Source organism: Thermobia domestica, chromosome 1 (assembly GCF_964235325.1).
Source record: "Thermobia domestica chromosome 1, izTheDome1.hap1.1, whole genome shotgun sequence".
Taxonomy (NCBI): domain Eukaryota; kingdom Metazoa; phylum Arthropoda; class Insecta; order Zygentoma; family Lepismatidae; genus Thermobia; species Thermobia domestica.
In genome coordinates, this window is record NC_137454.1 from 43,599,827 (window position 1) to 43,620,029 (window position 20,203).

The window sequence follows — 20,203 nt, forward strand, 5'->3', positions numbered from 1 at the left end:
TGTGCAAGTTCTTAGACCATAGGCAGGTAGTTTGTTCCTTGATGTTCATAGCATCCCTGCCCTTGCAACATCTTGTTTTCTATCAAGTTCTTGTGTAGAGAAACAAATTACTATCTGTACTGCAATCTTTATATTTTTAGAAGTCTTTTCGTCAACATAAATTCAATTAACATGCGAACATCATATTGCTGATGTTTTAAACTCTTCAACATTGTAGATGTAAAATAAAACAGGAATGTCCAAAGGTGACCCTTTTTCAATCAAAGCACCCCGCCGAACAACGATATATGTTACATTTTAGTGATTTCGAGAAAAACGAAAAAAAACTTTGTAGCATATTCCAGGAGTACAATAGAAAAAATAAAAGCAGATGCAAGCACAGTGACATGCCATATTTTATCTGATGATATTTGCGTACTTTTCCCCAAGATTTTCCCCAGCGTACTTTTCGAGATTTTCCCCAGCGTATTTTTTGTGGTTCTAGAAAGTACATATCTTGTGGCCTTGTAATGATAATTGGAAGATTTTACCCCGGTGGGACATATTATTTATTTATTTATTTAGGTACTGCATAGAACAAAATACACTGCGAACTAAAAATTTGTATATAATGTTGTTTGACTTCTCTTATGGTCAACACGTACATATGGTTAACAGTGGCACATACACATCTACCCTTAACAGTAAGATGTAAACCCCTAAACGTGAAAAATATAAATAAACAGTGACCTATATTCCCCTAACAGTGACACATATAATCCTAATAGTAACATATATACCTGTAACAGTGACCTATATACCCCTAACAGTGGCATATAGTCCTAACAGTGATACATATAATCCTAATAGTGACAAATATACTTGTAATAGTGACCTAAATACTCCTAACAATGACATATAGTCCTAACACTGATACATATGATTCTTATAGTGGCAAATATACTTGTAATAGTAACCTATATACCCCTAAGAGTGATATATAGTCCTAACAGTGACACATATACCTGTAATAGTGACCTATATACCCCTAACAGTGGCACATAGTCCAAACAGTGGCATATAGTTCTAACACTGACACATATAATCCTAATAGTGACAAATATATTTGGAATAGTAACCTATATTCACCTAACAGTGTCATATAGTCCTAACAGTGACACATATAATCCTAATGCTGTACATATACCTGTAATAGTGACCTATATACCCCTAACAGTGACACACATAATCCTAATAGTGACACATATACATTAAATAGTAACCTATATACCCCTAATAGTGGCGTATAGTCCTAACAGTGATACATATAATCCTGATAGTGACACATATACCTGTAATAGTGACTTATATACTCCTAACAGTGACACATATAATCCTAATAGTGTATATATACCTGTAATAGTGACCTATATAACCCTAACAGTGACACATAGTCCAAAAAATGACACATATAATCCTTATAGTGACAAATATACTTGTAATAGTAACCTATATACCCCTAACAGTGGCATACACTCCTAATAGGGACGCATATAGTCCGACTAGTAAAACGTATACTCCTAATAGTACCATATGCAGCCCTAACAGTGACACATATTCCCTTAACAGTGACACACATAGTCCTATCACTGTTACAATAATCTAACAGAGACACGCTTAACCCTAACAGATACGCATATATTATACCCTTGACAGTGGCACACTACTATTTTTAAAAGCAATAGTATTTAAATCTATATTAATGCATAAGTGTCAGAAGTCTTCTAAAACTACTTTGTCCGTCAGTCTGTATGTAAACAGATATCAGAGCAGAAACGGTAAAAATGCAAAAAGAAGCTGTTTGATGTAATCGATTTAACGTTTAAAGAATAGGCTTTATCTCCTCCGTTGAACCTTTATTCTAACACGAAGTGGTCCAAATTAACTATTACTGGTTTCAACATTTATCATCATAGAACAATAATAGTAATAAATAGCAACAAAATGTTTCCTGCAAGTGATTCAGGGTCTCAACAGAACATATAATCACAACCCGAAACACTCTATCAAGACCGAAGGTGGTTGAAATTCACTACTACGTCCGATTTCAATATTGATTTACATAGAGCAAAAATGCCTAAGAGATATCGAGATACGGTTTTTTGCTATCAAATTAGCTCCCGAAGAGTAGGTTTCATCTTCTAAATTAACCTTCTGTTCAAAGCGGGAGGATTCAAATTGATCTAGAGACCCAGCTGCTAGGTAGGGATTTAGACTCCACATTTCCTAGAGGGCACCAACATTAAATGATGTAGTGAATACCATACACGCTAGAGATGCACTCTACAGAGGCTGAGTCGAGCCCTAAATAACATTCTTTGTAATAAAATTTCCCTCCCCGACCGAGGATTCAATCCAGACTGCCTCCCTGTAGCTAAACACTAACTGACAAAACTATCAGCACTCGAAACGAAACTATTTTTGCTTAAATTAAAACAAATAAAGAAGTAGCAGTGTCACGTGTACACCAAGTGGAGAAGTTTTTTTGTTTTTTGCGTGATATTTCCTCAACTGATATTGAAACCGGAATTTGTAGTAAATTTCTATCACTTTCAATTTCAGTAGAAAAATAAGGATGAAAACAAAATGTTTTCTTACCATTTTGCTGTATAGTGATCAACGTTAAACCGAAACTAGTTAATTTATATTACCTATGATAGCAAATAAATTAGACAGAGAGGATGCGCGGAACAAATAGGAGAGAAGAGGATGCTTTTAGCTAGCTTCCTTCGTACGAAAGCCGATTGGATTGAACACATCTTGGGAAGAAATTATTTTCCCCATACCACCCTAGAAGGAATGATGGAAGGAAAGCGAGGAATAGGAAGAAGAAGAACACAACGGATCAATGATTTGAAAAATAGCAGAAAATTTTCAAAGTTAAAAGAGGAAACTTAAGATCGAGAAACATGCAAGAAACATTTCCAGGCCCAAATCTAAAATTCAAATAAAATCTTCCACTTTCTTCATTCCACCATTTCATTCATTGCTCATCATCACCGTCTCCTTTAGTCTAGCCGGCGTAATCGTGGGACGTAAAACTCAATCATTTCATTTAAAAATGAAAAAATAAAAGTAAAAAATGAAAACCTTATTAGTCCAAGGTCCTGCCAAAAGGCGGAATACTTATAATAATAATAATAATAATAATAATAATAATAATAATAATAATAATAATAATAATAATAATAATAATAATAATAATAATAATAATAATAATGGATGGATAGATGGATTACCTCCATTTACTAATTCGGTTCTTAACTTTCGAACCCCCGCATTTCGGTCAAAATCGATGGTGTCCATCAAGTAGTTATTGAGATATTTTGTCACACGGACCGGCAGATACACACACTCAAACGGATAAAATGGGTAAATAAGGGTAATGAGTAATGTTTTTAAAATTATTTTTTAAAAAGTTTTCTCTCTTTTCTTTTGCTGTATGTCTTAACATTTATATACATTGTAATTATGTAAGCCTATCATAAATTGGAATACAATTTTTTTTTCTGTAATAGGTTACTAATAAATAAAAAAGGATATGAAGAATTTTTGATAAACCTAACTCTTTAATTATTCTAAATTTAATTCAAGCTGCGACCTCAGAATCTCACAGCAAGTCTTGTCGCTGGAGGTGTGCGTACTAATTATTTGTCCACCTCACTTATATTTCATTTACAAATTCTATTGTATTGAGGATAAAAAACGTGTGAACAAGTTTATTACATAACACATCTTTTGAACTTTACTTTTTTACTTCTTCGTAAATTCAATTATTTCTTTCGTAACAGCTTTAGTTGAAGACAATTGTGTGAACGCTCCGTGCTTTGAGACTTAAGAATTGTTAGCCTTTCTTATGTTATGTAGCACTTAGTAACATTTAACAGGATTTTCGCGTGCTTGTTCACAACATTTTCGCATGCTTGACACAAAAACGACGACATAGTTAATTTGCATGTCTTGTAATTAGTTCCGCCCTGCTCGATTGTAAGAAGGAACTCCTAATCTTGTTTTTACCAAATTTCTAATTCGAGATTGAAACTGACGTACCTTAGTTCCGCTAAAATTATAGTTTTGTGCTTACGGATAAATTTAAGAAATTCAAATCAATCCAGATTATTGTTATCAAAGTTACCAAAGGTATGGATCCTAATCTATATTTTTAAGTTAAAGATTCTCATTACCTTACAATCTATCCGTTTTTGATTTCTAAATTTAACATGTGTGAGTATGGGAAGTCTAATAGTACTGCTGCCATAGAATGTTAACATGAGTGAGTATAGGAAGCCTTATACTACTGCAGATTGTTTAAAATCCCTTTAAATGGAAGAGATGATATGAAATTAATGAGAACTGCATATTGAAATGCCAGGAAAAAATACAAATGGAACAAAACCTGTACATGGAAATAAAATTAAAATTGAAAGCTAATGAGATACCTGAGCATGGTGTGATTTCACTAGTGCGGTAATGTCTGGTTTAATCTTCGTGACGCACATTATCAAGTCATTTAAAATACTTAGTAGCTTGTTTTAACAATTGTCCAAGTACTTAAACCAAAATCAGATATCACTTTATTTGTCTTTGTCATATGACCCATAATTAAGGGAGTTATGAAGTTTTGAAATTTTCAAACGGTCTCCATTTTGAAACAGTATGACGGATCGGATTCGATATCTGTAACATGAATGCACTGACCAAATTTGGATTAATCCACTCGCTTATAGAGGTTACTGTATCCACTATATACAAGAAATGGATTCTACTATTATAGAAATAGATGGATATCGTGAGATATTATAGGTATATTAAAAATTCCACATAAGCTTATTACAAACCAGAAATTATGAGGTCACTGGCAAGAGGATGTGATAAAAGGAGGTCATGATAAGAATTAGTTTGAGAACCACTGGACTAGAACATGCGTTAGAAATATCGTCTGTCTATCGAATATAGTAAACCCTCTAGTAAGTACACACGACGTTATTGTATTATTATTTGCAGATTTGTCTTTAGATATTTATGCTATTGCTAACTATGAAAATGAAGCTGCTCTCTCTTCAGTGGTAGTTCTACCGTGCCCTCGGATTTATCGTACAATTTTCAACCAAAGTGAACTAAGTGCACAGTTGCGGGGTCAACACTGCCCATAGGCATACAGAAGCGCATGAAACTTCATAAATCTAGTATGTTAGATCCCGCTTATAAAGTCCATTACCATAGTAATAACATTTTCCACTTATCATTAGATGGATTTTTTTTTTTTATCTATAACTGTTTCGACAAATGCTAATTTCCGACGAAGCATGAAAATGAAGTTAGTTCACTCTGACTTCAAACAGCACACATGGTAAAAAATAATAACAAGTAGCAAGAAGCAGTTTTCTTATGAATTCCGAAGAACAGGTCCGATCTCTGATCTTATTTCTCTATCGCAATCGGAAGCGTTAGAGCTACTACTTCCGGTTTCGGTACTGAATTAACGTAAGTTACATATCCCTATTAAAATTATCATTCTTTCCCCCAAATTTACAATACTGCACCCACATGTACCTTTCTCCTTCCAAAATTTACCATTTTCCAGTGTGACTGTATCACTTTCAATGAAAACAGATGTCCTTTCAAGTAATATCATGAGCACAACTAGCAACCTAAAACTCGCCAGTGGACAGTTCTGGCGACGATTGCGGGGGTCGGTTACTATAAGACGACAGAAACTTACCCCTGATTCTGTTAAGTTGACTTGGCAGAAGACAGATTTCTCTAGCTCACTTTCATTTCTGTGACTACCAGGGGCAGATCCAGGGCCGACTTCTGTGGGGGAAGGCGGTGGGTTGTCATACTGCTACTTTTAAGGGCTCCAAACTTTGGGATGGGTTTTATTTATATATATAAAATAAGAAAGTTTCCTCTTTCAAGGGGGGGGGGGCGATCGGGGATCCGCCCCTGGTGGCTATTAATCTTCATGCTTTTAAAACTATTAATTACTAAGTGAAACAGAGATGGTGGAAATGCTGTATAAATCCCCACCGCGAATTTATACTTTGTTTTGCTGTTTTGTTTACAGAAGGTTAATTGGTAAGAATGCCGAATACAGCGCATTAAGTTAACAGTTGACAGGTCGGTGTGAATGCAAGTTATCTTTTAGTAAATGGGAGATAAAATAGAACCAGAAAATTATGTTCTTATCAATTAATTAACGTTTCTACAGTTGTAATTCAGAAGCGTAAAATGTGATAACATAATGTCATTGTGGTCAACTCTAAACAATTGTTCGTCAACTGTAAACGAAAGAAAGAAAGTTCATTTGGTAAATTAAGGTTTGCATGTGTTTACTTTGAACCATACAGTTTACGCTGAAGTATATTGTCTCCTCCAAAATGAATGGACAGAGAAACTTCATTTCAGGAAAGGAAATCGAGAAGGTAACTCTAATTTCTTATACGTTTATCACTTCTACTATTTCAATATCTTTCGGTGCTTTTGCATCAAATATTTTCGAATCAAGCAGAAATATTCATCAGAATATTTTGAAAAAAATAGGTAAAAAGTTGGTTAGAAAGAAGTTCTTTCTGCTATCAGCAAACTAGGGAAAAATATAGTGGTGGTTTCCTGTTGCCTTCCACCCCGCAGTATCGCAACCGTTAAAGTCATTCTGAACACGTCTGGAACGAATGTCCAAATTGCTGCACCAATCACTATGATTTCCGCCAGCTTAGCTACTGTAGAACTGCTGAGTTCTCACAGAAAATTCTTCGTCTGGCCACTCCATTTAGACCAATTCGGTATAGGGATGGTTCCTCTAGTAGCGAACTACCGCTAACACAGCTCTAAACTTCACTGTAGCACGCAATCCTCCCCACCCGACACATGTCTTTGTAAAGGTGGTATTTATCACTAGAAAGAAGTAAGTTACTAAAAATCTTAAAGAAAACAACATCTTGCGCATCACTATCAAGGGTACAATAATCTTTAGGGCGTTGCCAGGAATCTTTTGCGCCTTATGACGGTATCCCATGCGCCGCCACTGCGTGATTCTAAAACACATGTCATTAGATTAAAAAAAAAAAAAAAACTTACGAGTTTAAAATTGGGACATATTTGGACAGCATTTGTTTCATTTTCTTAGGATTTCAGGTATCTCACACGTGGCTAAGAGGTTAGCGTACGTACATTTGGTGTATGAGACACGGGTTCGATTCCCGGCAGGAGCTCATGTGGTTCGGATTCCACGTTAAACTGTAGGCCCACGACTCAGGTAGCTTCACTGCTGAAAGGAACGCTAAAATCAAATCCAATTTCGAAAACCTGTAACTCTAAACTTCTCATTGCAGAACATTGGTTAAGAGGGACATTTTTTCTTATTTTCATTTGCAGAATCCTCTGCCGAAGTATATACTGTATAAGTTACCGGCTTCAGAAAGTTTTAAAACTCATTTCTATCTCGTGAGATGAATTGGACAGAAAACAAAGAAAAGAAGAATAATGTTGAATGCCTTGGTCTTACTGGCATCATTTCAGGTTTAGCTTGGGGGGAGGGACAAAACTCTCCGATTGTAAGTACTTTTCACGTTTTTCTCATATATATATATATATATATATATATATATATATATATATATATATATATATATATATATATATAGTATCTTGGGTAAAGATGCCCCACTGAGTGAAGATGCCCCTGTTTGAATTGCTCAAACCCTGTGACTCGTGGTCACAAGACTTGCCATGCGCGTGAAAGGGTTAGCAGTCTTGAGTAAATATATGTGGAAGTTGCATCGGAGAAAGAAGCTGCTTTTGTTCAGGCCTGTTCACAAAGCTAAGTTACTCTTATTTCAGTGTCTATAATTTTAGAGAGTGAAACGTAGTAATGCACTTGACTGTAGTTAAATAGAGGTACATGAATAAAACATAATTGCTTAAGAACTTCAGTCTTTTATAAAAGCTAATATGCTTTGTTGCGTATCTTCGTGCATGAGTATATCACGTGATCGACTGGGGCGTCTTGGCTTCAAATTGGGAAAGTTGCCCCACTAAAATCGAAGCAAAGGTGCCCCTCTTTATAACATTAAATGTTTAAGATTTCTGTTCGGGACAAACAGTTTATGACGTGTTGGAAGGATTTGTATATTCGTTATGTTTTGAACAATGTTTGGTTTGAATATCAAACACTAATTGTTCTGTAATAACGCGCACCGGTAATTAATTGTTTACTCAGAAGCAAACGAGAAATTCCCTTATGGAGCAAGGGCTTGGTCTCCTGGCTGGGTTGCTGCTTTAATGATGTAATATTCTATTTATAAACTTTTTTTTTTCGTTCTTTATGTGATCACCATTGGACTGAATGGACTTCACATATATGTACCAGTATGACACTAGTTGGCTAGCAAGCTGAATCAAAATAATGTGCAGGGATTGAATTTTAAGCCATTTGTGCGAGCTAGCTGAATATGTATGAGGTGTTCAAAATTAAAAAAAAAGAAAAATCATCCTTGGGGGAGGGGTCCTGCGACACACTTGATTTCTAACAACTTCCTTCTCTAGTTGAATTATTTTGTAAAGGTAAATCTCTGGGTGAATCAAATATCCCTTCATTGTAAAATGAAGAGCATTTCCACTAATAAATCAGATATCATCATAGGTGTACCAGTGTTGTAACTAGCAAGTTGTTATATGGGAAGGCATTAATTTTTCAGGGAGCAGGATTTTACATATTAAAAGAAAGCCACCCTCCTCTCTGGTCTAGTTGCTAGTACGTGCCCCTTTGCTGCACGAAGTCCCGGGTTAGATTCCCGGTGTGAACGCCTTGGAAAGTTTGAACGATTACGGTGGTTTGCATTTAAACTGTAGGGTCACTGCATGTCACTGCATGAATTGTGATCCCAAGAATCCAAATTTGAAAAAAAAGAAAAAAAAATGAATAAATAATATGTAAGGTCCGGAATTTTTTCTCTTTTATTTTTGTTCATTGTTTACAAACGGATTTAGAAAACACGTTTAGAATACTTGTCATTTTGTTGAAAATTTTCTTTATAATTGGATAGATAGTCACTAGAAATTAAAATTAGTAATATTAATGGTACAAAAGCATAGTTGACTGTTTCTATGATGTATATGAACACATTTTGAAAAATTGTGAAACTGTGGTATCTTTCCCCCACATGCATGCCGAAGATGCCCCACTTGAAGGTTTTTGTAGATGGTTTATTTTGAGTTCTTAAAATTACTGAAATAAAACTGTCTTCCGAGATATTACAAACAAGACATCAATCTTCTAATTAACCATAAATTCAACAACCTCACCTAAATTGCAAGAGTGGAAAATGGGTAATAATGAAAAAGTGGGGCATCTTTACCCAAGTTACTCTATATAAAGGATGTTAATGAACTATACCGACAAACTGTAAGAGGTGATTCCTCACATCAAAATAAGAGAAAAAGTTGATATGGGCCTATGGCGGAAAGTGTATAGTTTCAGAGCTGGGGCTGTCCAAAATCGCGAAAAACCTAAATTTCAATAGGCCCTATTTCGAATTCCAGAAACTGTCGATAATGGTTCTTTTCAGCGTAAAGGAAGCCACGCAATACACAATCCAGAAGTGCATATTTCATCAATTGTCAATAGGGGTAGAGGGTATTCCCTACAGGGTATAATTCTCAGATATGCTCTCAATAGAGCTTTCAGATATACCCTGATTTCGTGAAGGGTCCAAAGTAGACGGGAGGTAAGCCTTGACAACAATGGACATCCAATGTTTCGGAGAAAAGATGGAAGTGTTAGGAACCGGCAGCACCACGCTTTTTATTGTTCGGAATAATGTGTGATGATATGTATTTCGTCACAGTATATTTCACGTGTTCTTCACTTATAAGCGTGAAAGAAAAAATCGCAGCATGCGTTTTCTCAAGTACGAGAGACCATACTGCTGACAATTTTTAACACTTCCGATATCGCGCCAAAGGATTCCGTGTTCACTGCTATCAAGGCTTATCGTTTGCCTACTTTGGACCAATCATAAAATCAGAGCATGTCTCAAAATTCAATTGATGGCATATCTGGGAATTTTACCCTGCAGAGAATACCCTGTACGCCCATTGTACATTTTTGGATTGCGTATGCGTGACTTACTTCACGCTGATAAGGACCACCATCCACAGTCTCTCGAATTCGAAATAGGACTTCTCGAAATTTGGCTTTCTCGCGATTTTGGACAGCCCTAGCTCTGACACTATGCACTTTTCGCCATAGGTCCATATAAACCTTTTCTCTTATATTGATGTGAGGAATCATCCCTTACAGTTTTTCGTTTGTCGGTATAGTTAATTAACGCACACACACACACACACACACACACACACACACACATATATATATATATATATATATATATATATATATATATATATATATATATATATATATATATATATATATATATATATATATATATATATATATATATATATAGGGCCGGATCCAGGATTGTCTGAGGGAGGTGCGCCAATAACTACCAAAATCACCAGTTATACTGAAACTCTTCAAAGTGACATGTGACAATATATTTACACCTGACAGCGCTGATACATAGAACGGAGGGGAAAGGAGTATTTTAAAGAGGGTCTCAAGTGTTATGCAGAAAAAAACTTATCTCCTCCTCATTTCTGTTTTCTTCCCTACTTGAGAAATGCTATATTGTTTTGCTTGGTGAATCCTTTTCCTTGAACCTTTTGAAAATCGACTTAAACTATTGCTTTTGCAAAGCTCTGCTTACTTTTAAGCCCCAAAGGGAAACATGATGGCAGAAAGTTTCGGAAAGTGCGGCTATTTCACTATTAGCTTCTCATTTTAGATAGTGGATATTTGCAACGAATGGGGGTGCACATGCACCTTTGCACCCCCCTAAATCCGGGCCTGTATATATATATCGGGTGTTCTAAAAAGGGCGCCCACGGACTGCAGGTCACTTTTCTACAGGTCAAAACAAAGTGAAAATGTTATATGATAAAATACCCTCCGAGGCCTCCTTCCAGCCGCTATAGGGAATCAAAATTTCACTATGTGGCAACGTCGCAGATTAACTTGGACGTATCTATTAGTATTGCTCTACGAATCCATTAAACAGTTACATCGATTACTACACTAATAAGTTATGTTAGTGTTGACACCTATCGACTTTAACTGTCATCTGGAAAAAAATCGATGCAAATTTTTGATGGATTGGTAGATCTTCTCTATGGTGTTTTATCTGCGACGTTGCCACATAGTGCAATTTGGGTCTTCAGACGTGGATCCGAAAGGTATACAAATATATATATATTTTTTGCTTTATTTTGACTTGTAGAATAGTGCTGTGTAGTCCGTGGGCGCCATTTTTAGAACACTCGATATATATAATTTTAGTAAATTTAATTTTAGTAAAACATCCAGTCAAGACAATTCGAAAATAATAATACTATAATATATTTGATGCGATTTCTTTATCTCAAAGCAACGATATATGTCAGAAAGCCCACTCTAAAAGTAAATTGTATATTTTCATTCACAAGATTCATGAACTGTTGTATCCTCCTATAATTTTATTTATTTATTTTCAGACGCAAGATGACAGCAGCACAAGAAGGCCTTTACGAAAAGCTTATGGAGTCTATCGGCCACTATGGTCCATTTCAGGTCCGATTTTTGTACCTTTTCAATTTTGTCTTCGTGATTTTTGTGTCAATGCCCTTCATGAATATTGTGCTGAGTATGGACATTCCTGAACATTGGTGTCACGTGCCTGGAAGAAACGAAACAAATTTCACTCTAGAGGAATGGAAGAATTTAACTTTACCAAGGTAAAAAAATCTAATATAAAATTATTACTTCAAAAAAAGATGTGACAATTTCTGGTTATTCCCAGAATACATCATTAAAAAACACAGATTCTGATTATATGTTACTGGGTATTGAGTACTATTGTTTTTGTAGTAGTATCCTGGATTGATTTCTACTGGACTCAATCCAAACTTAGTGACAGTTTTCGGACTCTCTCTCTCTCTTTCTCTCTCTCTCTTTCTCTCTCTGCAGGATTTGTAGCTTTCCCATCGTTGCAGTATTAGCTTCTTTAGAGAATCGGGGACTGTTAAAAATGTTTTCATAGTTGAACTACAGGATCATCTGTAGCTTCCCATTCACTGAAAGAATGGATTCATTAAAGAATAAGGGACAGTTAGAATTGATTCTGTATTTGAACTGCGGGAATTGTAGCTTTCAATTCATTGAAGTATTGGATTTCTTACAGAACTTGGAGTTGTCTGAATTGAATAATACTGATTTGTGACCTTATATTTGTTGAAGTATTGAATTCTTCAGAGAATCCGGGACTATTAATATTGGTTCCGTACTTGAACTACGGGACTAGTGTTGTAAAATTTTCGGAAATTTTGAACCGGCTGGTAAAAAACAATTTTTTCCGGTTTCTTTCCGGAAAAATTGGGAAAATAACAAAGATCTTTGTATTATTTTAGTTTTATATCTACTAGTAACGGAACCGTTTTTTTTCGAACGCGTGAAAAATGTAAATTGAGAAATTTCAATATTGTGAATATTTAGAAAAGAAGCATTAGAAAATAAAACTGTTGTAATTATTCTTGAAAATTAATAGTCTGCACTCATTTTCTTTGTGTGCCTTTTAGTCGTTTACTCCTGGTTGTGCATTAATTACATAACTTTTACTATTGGATACACATCTACCATCATGAAGCGTTTCTGTTGCAACAAATAAGTCTCTTGAATGAAACTGAGTTCTCAATGTGCTCTTTGATCGGGTAAAATTTTGTTAATTTTAACCAAATTACTTCTAAAGGGAAAGAGAAGTAGGCAAATTTCACTAATACTGATGCACTAAGACAGATAATTACTATTATTTATTATTCAAATACAGACTTTAATATAAATTTTATGTACAAAATTTTGTATGTAAACAAATACCTGTTTCCTAGTGCGACAAATTATCTACATATATAAAAATGAAAGTGACTATATTTGTAACTTAACAACTCTTCAACCACCAAACAGATCTCGATAAAAATTTTCAACATAGATGAGGTTCGGGCATGGGATGGATTTTACCATTTAACTTCCCGCAAACTGGGGGAGGAGGGAGATATATAAAAATGGTGCAAAATGATCGATATTAGTGTGAATCCATAGTTTTCAGGGCTGCTTGGGCCGCTGTCAGATGAACAGTGACATTTCCGATGCAGTTTAAATCCAAATTTAGCGCTGCAACTTGGGGGAGGGGAGATACATAAAATGATCATAAATGAGCGATATTAGTATCAAATCCAGTTTTCGTGGTTGCTGAGATGAACAGTAGAGATGCAAAAAAGCCGGCTTTTTTGAATCGATGGTTTTTTTCACATAAAAAGCCGGCTTTTTTGGGAAAAAAACGAGAATTTTGGAAATTTTGGCTTTTTTCAACTTCATGATTTTTCTATCTAAATAGCTTTCTTATAGTATATTCTATAGTTAGATAAGAATTCCATGACCTGAATGTGATATTTCGCTCTGAAATTCACCATCAAGATGGATGGAGCACATGTTTTACGAATTAAAGCTAACATGAAGAATGTAGTATTTGAGGGTAATTTTAGAGGCTATTTAACTTTATTTTAACTTTTGAGTTATCGACATCTCTTTTCTTCTCTAGTTTGTCATCCGTGTTTCATTTCTAAGAGCTTTTAGTACTCTAGCTTCTAGCGCAAAAGTTAAACTTGCCCGTTTTTCTATTTATCCGTCAAAGCGTACGTTTTTCAATATATCCGTCAAGCCGTACTTCCATATTTCTGTTATACTGTAGCTGTGAAGTGATTTAGCAATAATTTTCCGGACACAACCTTGAATACCAATTTGTACAAATAATCAGTAGCGGATTTAGAAAAGTACTTTAGGAGGGTTTTTTCTGATTGTTTCGTTTCCTAAAAAGTCCTAATTTTATTTGGGAAGTGCTTGAAGTTTATGAGTACAGGCATAATATTTCGTTTTGTTTATATGTTTAGCAATAATCTTCCGAATACAACTTTAAAAATCATTTTATACTGAGAATCAGTGGCGGATTTAGAAAAGTATTTTGGGAAGGGTTTCTTACTAATGTTTAGTTTTTTTAAACATTCGTAATTTTTATTTGACGGGAGCTTAAAGTTTATGAGTAAAGGCATAAATAATAGATATTTCGTTTGTTGCAGACATTCCGTAACTTTGGGGAACGGGCTTCAGTCCGAAAGACCGTCCCCCTAACCTTCGCAAAACCGTCACTGCTGGTAATTAGTAATAATAACGATTTAAAAACAATAAACAAGGAAGTCGGCCAACTCACAGTACACGCACTATTTCTACATTCACAGATGGAATGAAGAAAAGCTTTGTCAGAATGGTCGAATACTGGTTGAATCCCGGACTTCCCGATAGAAGCGCAAAAGCTAATCACTCAGTCATGTTTGTTGTGGAGTTGTATTTAGCTTAACTTAAATATATTCCGTAGTTTTTTTTTTTTTGGGGGGGGGGAGAGTTCCGTAATGATATGTTGAATCCCTCTTGTTAAAAATTCAGAAAACTTGAGGATTGGGTAAACTGTGATGGTGGTTCTATAAAACTTAACTGTAGAATTTCAAGAATATACAGAACCAAAAGCTCTAGATGTGCAGCCTTTAAGTGTATCATATAAATCTAAGTATTTCTCTTATGTTTTATTTTAATTTTATTTTGTTTCAAAAAGAGGGTATGGAATATTTTGAAGTAAAAATACTACATACTATTTTGCTAGTTATTTGTGTATTCTTTAAAAAGAAGTATTTACTTTTAGGGTTGGCTGGTTTACACCAACTTTTTTTTTTAATAACTGGTTTAAACCACAAAAATAAAAAGAATGAAAAATGCGAATCGTGTGAACTTCATGGTAACGTTTCCAGATATCAAACCACCTGCAATAGTTTTATTTCCCTTTCACCTTTTAATCAAGGTGTCCCATGTTCAATTCTCGGTCGAACCACAAACCTTCTTTCATGCGTAACCCAAGTAGCGGTTCGGATGTCAGTTTAAGCGAAAGTCTTCTCCTTGATAACCTCGGTATTTCGTAAGGATGTTAAGCCTAAATATACGAAACAAACCAAATTGTATATTTCTGCATGCCTAAATGCGTGTTGTTTTATAAAGAAGCCAATATTGCTTAAATATATTGATAGAAATTGGCAAAATTTATCGATTGCCTACGTAGCTTCCAACATTAGCTTGGATTGGACTTTCAATGATATCTACGTACCGGTACTAAATTTGTAATTTAATACCTCAGTTTTAGCGTACTGATTATGGTACGTTGACCTTTAAATTTTACATGCAAAGCAATAACAGGATTTTCCCGTTATTGTCTTACATTTCAAGTAATGACGGGATTTTCCCAAGGGCTAGGGCGGGAGATTCTCAACTTAAGAAATTTACTGACCGCACTTCTTTAAGCTTATGGGAGTTCTTCCGGCATAACCCCGCTGTTGCATAATAACATCAAGGCGAAACAAACTTATTTCTGTGAATATGTAATATAAATACATAAAGCAAAAAAATCTGTCAAAAAAGCCTGGTTTAAACCAAAAAAGCCTGATTTAAACATCCCCCAAAAAACGGGTTTTTGGCATTTTCAAAAACAACCACGGTTCTTGCCAACTCTGCTTACTTTTGTATATAGGAGGTTAAAAAAATTCTTATTATATACATTGGTTAATCCTGTGGAATTCATAATGTAAATATGTCCAAGAAAAATTGTTTGAAATATTTTTTCGAAATTCATAGTTTATTTTCGATGTTTTATATTATTATCAGCATCAACCACTAATTAAATGATTTTTTGTGTTATAGAGAAGCGATACAAAGTCTGTTTTATCAATTTAAAGCAGTATTTTGAAAAAAGCCCAAAATTTCCCAAGCAAAAAAGCAAAGCAGAAAAAACCGAGTTTTTTTCCAAAAAAGCCGGTTTTTTTCCGAGCCCTTGCATCTCTAATGAACAGTGACACTTTCGATGCTGTTTAAATAAAAATTCAGGCCCCCAACTTAGGGGAGGGGGAAAGGGAGATATATAAAAATGAAAATAGCCGATATCAGTGTCGAATCCTAGTTTTCGAGGTCGCTGAGGTGAACAGTGACACTTTCGATGCCATTTAAATCCAAATTTATCCCCACAAACTGGGGGAGGAGGGAGATATATAAAAATGATGCAAAATGATCGATATTAGTTTGACTCCATAGTTTTCAGGGCCGCTGAGATAAACAGTGACATTTTCGATGAAGTTTAAATCCAAATTCAACCCCGAAACTTTATGGAGGGCAAAGAGGGTTATATATATATATATATATATATAATGATTGAAAATGACTGATATTAGTGTCGAATCCAAAGTTTTCGGGGTCACTGAGATGAACAGTGACACTTCTAATGCCGTTTAAATTCAAATTCAGCGTCGTAACTTGGAGGCGGAGGAGAGGGGAGATCAGGGTGCGAATTAGGGGATTTTTCCAAGGGGGGAATAACTTTAAAAAAACATTCCGTTTAAACCAACTTGATATACATAATCGTGCCAACCCTGCTGACAACAAAAGCATCGGAAGCACACAGTAAAATGATACAACGTACGGTAGCTACACTAGTCTTCATTCCTTAGATATTCACATTCGTGTCGCGCTGGTCCACAGTCAGTTCTCAACTAGTATTGCCAGATCCTATCAATCTCATACATTACCTCACAAGCTATTAGAATTAAGAGATGGCTATGAGTTAAAATTACTTTATTCAATGAATTTCCTATTGACAATTTACAAACGGATTTACGTTTAGCACATTGAACTGAAGAATTTGAATGATGTAAGAAATATAATTGAGGATAGGAGAGGAAAATAGTGGGATTTTTTTTTTCTGATTTTCAGCCAGGGATAAAAGCTTTCCAGAGGGGGATTTTATCCCTCATCCCTGGCCGTAATTCGCACCCTGGGGGAGATATACAAATGATCGAAAATTGCCAATATTAGGTCGAATCTATAGTTTTGGGGTAACACTTCCGATGCCATTTAAATCCAAATTCAGGGTAGAAAGAGACACATAAAAATGACTGAAAGTGGCTGATATTAGTGTCAAATCCATAGTTTTCGAAGTCGTTGAGATGATCAGTGACATTTTCGATGCTGTTTAAATCCAAATTCATCCATGCAACTTGGGGGCGGGGAGATATATATAAATATGATCGAAAATGACGGATATACTGTTGAATCCATAGTTTTTGGGGTCGTTGAAATGAACATTAACATTTCCGATGCCGTTTAAATCCAAATTCAGCCCCCATTAGTTACTCCTAAAGGGGGAGAGTGACATGTAAAAATAATTGAAAATAACCGATACTAGTGTCGAATGCATAGTTTTTGGGGTCCCTAAGTTCATTGGTAACAGTTTTGGTGCCCTTTATACCCAAATTAAACGTATTCTTCCCGTGCGAAGAACGGGTCTTATGCTAGTCTTTAATAATAACGAACGGCAGTTTCACATGTTAAAGTCTTTAATATATTTGTCGCTGCTCAAATTTACGCACTTATGCAGTGTATGTGTGTATATGTAAATAAGATAATCTCTCTTTTTGAGTTGTTCGAAAAATATAATTAGAGGGAGTTTTATCAGAAATTAGAAAACTAAAAAGTAAAATTAAAAGCTGTTGCTTTAAGTATTTTTCCTGCTAGCGAAATACGTTATATATATGCTACAAACACGTTACAGCAAAAATATTAGTATCGGCCGAATAAGTAATATCTAAATTATATTTTCTGAGTTTTGCCAATATTTCCGAACAGAAGATTTTTTCTAATGGGTCCAAAATTTTCGGAAATTTTACACAGCACAAGGAAGATACGCATCTCCATAAAATATAGACTAATTTGATTTTAACATACTGCTATTAACTAAAATGATTCTGGCCCTGTTATTTTAACACTTCCCTGCATTAAAACGGTAACTTTATATGATTACTTAAGATAATTTAAATGGGTCTATATTAATTAGTCTAACTAGGATTATATTTCAGGACCTTTTGTAGTCATTAAATCCATTCTATCACGGTGCTAACTTTGAAGGAGTGCTACAAATATATTTGTTGCCACAAATTTCCCTATTCTAATACAAGAAACATAACTACTCAATGATCTTAACTGTAAACTAGTGAATATAAAATAGTTTTCATTTTAAAATCATAATGTAGTAAAATATTCGAAAATTTCAATTTTTCCGTTTTTTTTCCAAGCTCGGGAAAGAAACGGTAAAAAACTGTTTTTTACTCAAAATTTCCGGTTTTTTCCCAGGCCTTTACAACACTATACGGGACTTGTAGCTTTTCAGTTGTTGGAGTACTGGTTTCTTTAGAAAATCTGGGACAGTTTGAATTGATTCCATACTTGAACCGCGAGACTTGTAACCAGGCCCGTGCTGGCCCACCGGGACACCGGGACGTGTCCCGGTGCGCCCTCCGAAATATCACACTGTAAATAATGGTACAAGTTTTTAGTAATAAATTCTTACAGTTTTATTGGTAAAGAACCCGTGAAAGGTGCAGTGCGCCCTTTACATTAGGCGCCCTTCCGAGACCACATCAAAGATGAACGATTTTATTTACTCTTCTGTATAGCACAGTTCTGTACAAAAAATACACACAGTTACTGTTAGCGAAGAACCCGTGAAAGGTACAGTGCGCCCTTTACATAAGGCGCCCTATGAAACATCGCATTATAGATAAGTGGGTTTAGTTATATACCAGCTTTGTATAATAAGTTCAAATACTGACTGGTAGTACAGAACCTGCGAAGAATACAAGGCGCCCTTTAGATAGGATGCCTGCGAAATATCACATTATTTTTTTAAAATTTTATTCTTCTGTATTTCAGTTTTGTATTATAAATTCATACAGTTGCTATTGGCAGAGAACAGGTAAAGAGTATCATCACTTACAAAAGTATTATAAAGTTATATAGCTATAAAACGAAACAATGTGATACATCAAGAATAGTTCGGTTAGTTAAACGTACGATGCATTTATGTAATACTATACTGACACTAGTCTCTAATTTACGATTTCTACGGCATCGAAGCTTTCACAGTCTTAATATGCATCCATATATGCGAGCATATTGATTGCTCCTGTGTGTTTTAAAGCAGTGTTCGGATAATCAGTACCTGTTGTATTTCTGAAATATAGCTGTATTAATTTCCGTAAAATGTGGTCTTCCTGTCACCACGGCACGGCGCGTCCTCAGATTGTGGATCGAGGAGAAGGCCTCTGTGATATAGAGGTTAGCTGCGAATATACTGAGTAAGCAGTCGCGGACAGACAAGGGGTGATAATCCAGCTTGAGAATTTGGTGTGAGGCTAACAACCTCATCCTGTAAAAAAAGGATTGTTCAGATAAGTTCGCAGAATCCTCGGATCAGAACTGATAACTTGGCACGAACTCAACAAAGTAAAATCGAGATAAGATTTGGAACATGAAATGTAAGAAGTCTCTATAGGTCAGGCGCGTTAAAATTTGTAAAAAAAAAAAAAAAAAAATATATATATATATATATAATAATAATAATAATAATAATAATAATAATAAAAAAAAAAATGAGTTTAGAAATAGAGATTGGACCTAGTGGGATATCAGGAAGTTAGAGGAGAAGGAAATGGAGGAGTCAAGTCGGGAAATTTTACGTTCTTTTACGGGGAACAAACTAAAAATTACCAACTAGAAACAGGGCTTTCCGTTCACAAACGAATACGTAATATCAGCAATTACATAGGTTGAATTTGTTAATGATAGATTTTATTTTACTTCTCTTAAGGGTCGGTGGTGTAATATTATTTTAATGCACATTCCCCAACAGAAAATAAGGATGGCGATTTAAAAAAATACAGTTTTTACCAAAGAATAGAACGGGTATTTGATCATCTCCTGCAATACCATATGAAAATTCTGTTAGGCGGTTTCAATGCGAAGGTAGGACCAGAGGGTATTTTCAAACCGATTATAGGGAATAAATGTTTGCATAAAGAAGGTTGTGACAATGGTGTTAGACTCGTGAACTGTGCAATATCGAGAAACCTTATCGTGAAGATTACA

At 35.1% G+C, this 20,203-nt stretch overlaps 1 protein-coding gene across 1 annotated transcript in view; it reads left to right on the forward strand.

Annotated features, from left to right (window-relative positions):
• The window catches only part of LOC145681015 (carcinine transporter-like), a gene marked incomplete at its 3' end in the record, with an annotated part of 124,904 nt that overhangs the window by 42,896 nt on the left and 61,805 nt on the right, over positions 1 to 20,203 (forward strand). Inside the window, exon 2 of the mRNA XM_081752335.1 lies at positions 11,638 to 11,877. Within this exon, the coding sequence (XP_081608461.1) occupies positions 11,645 to 11,877 (233 nt within the window). The remainder of the gene's footprint in view (positions 1 to 11,637; positions 11,878 to 20,203) is intronic.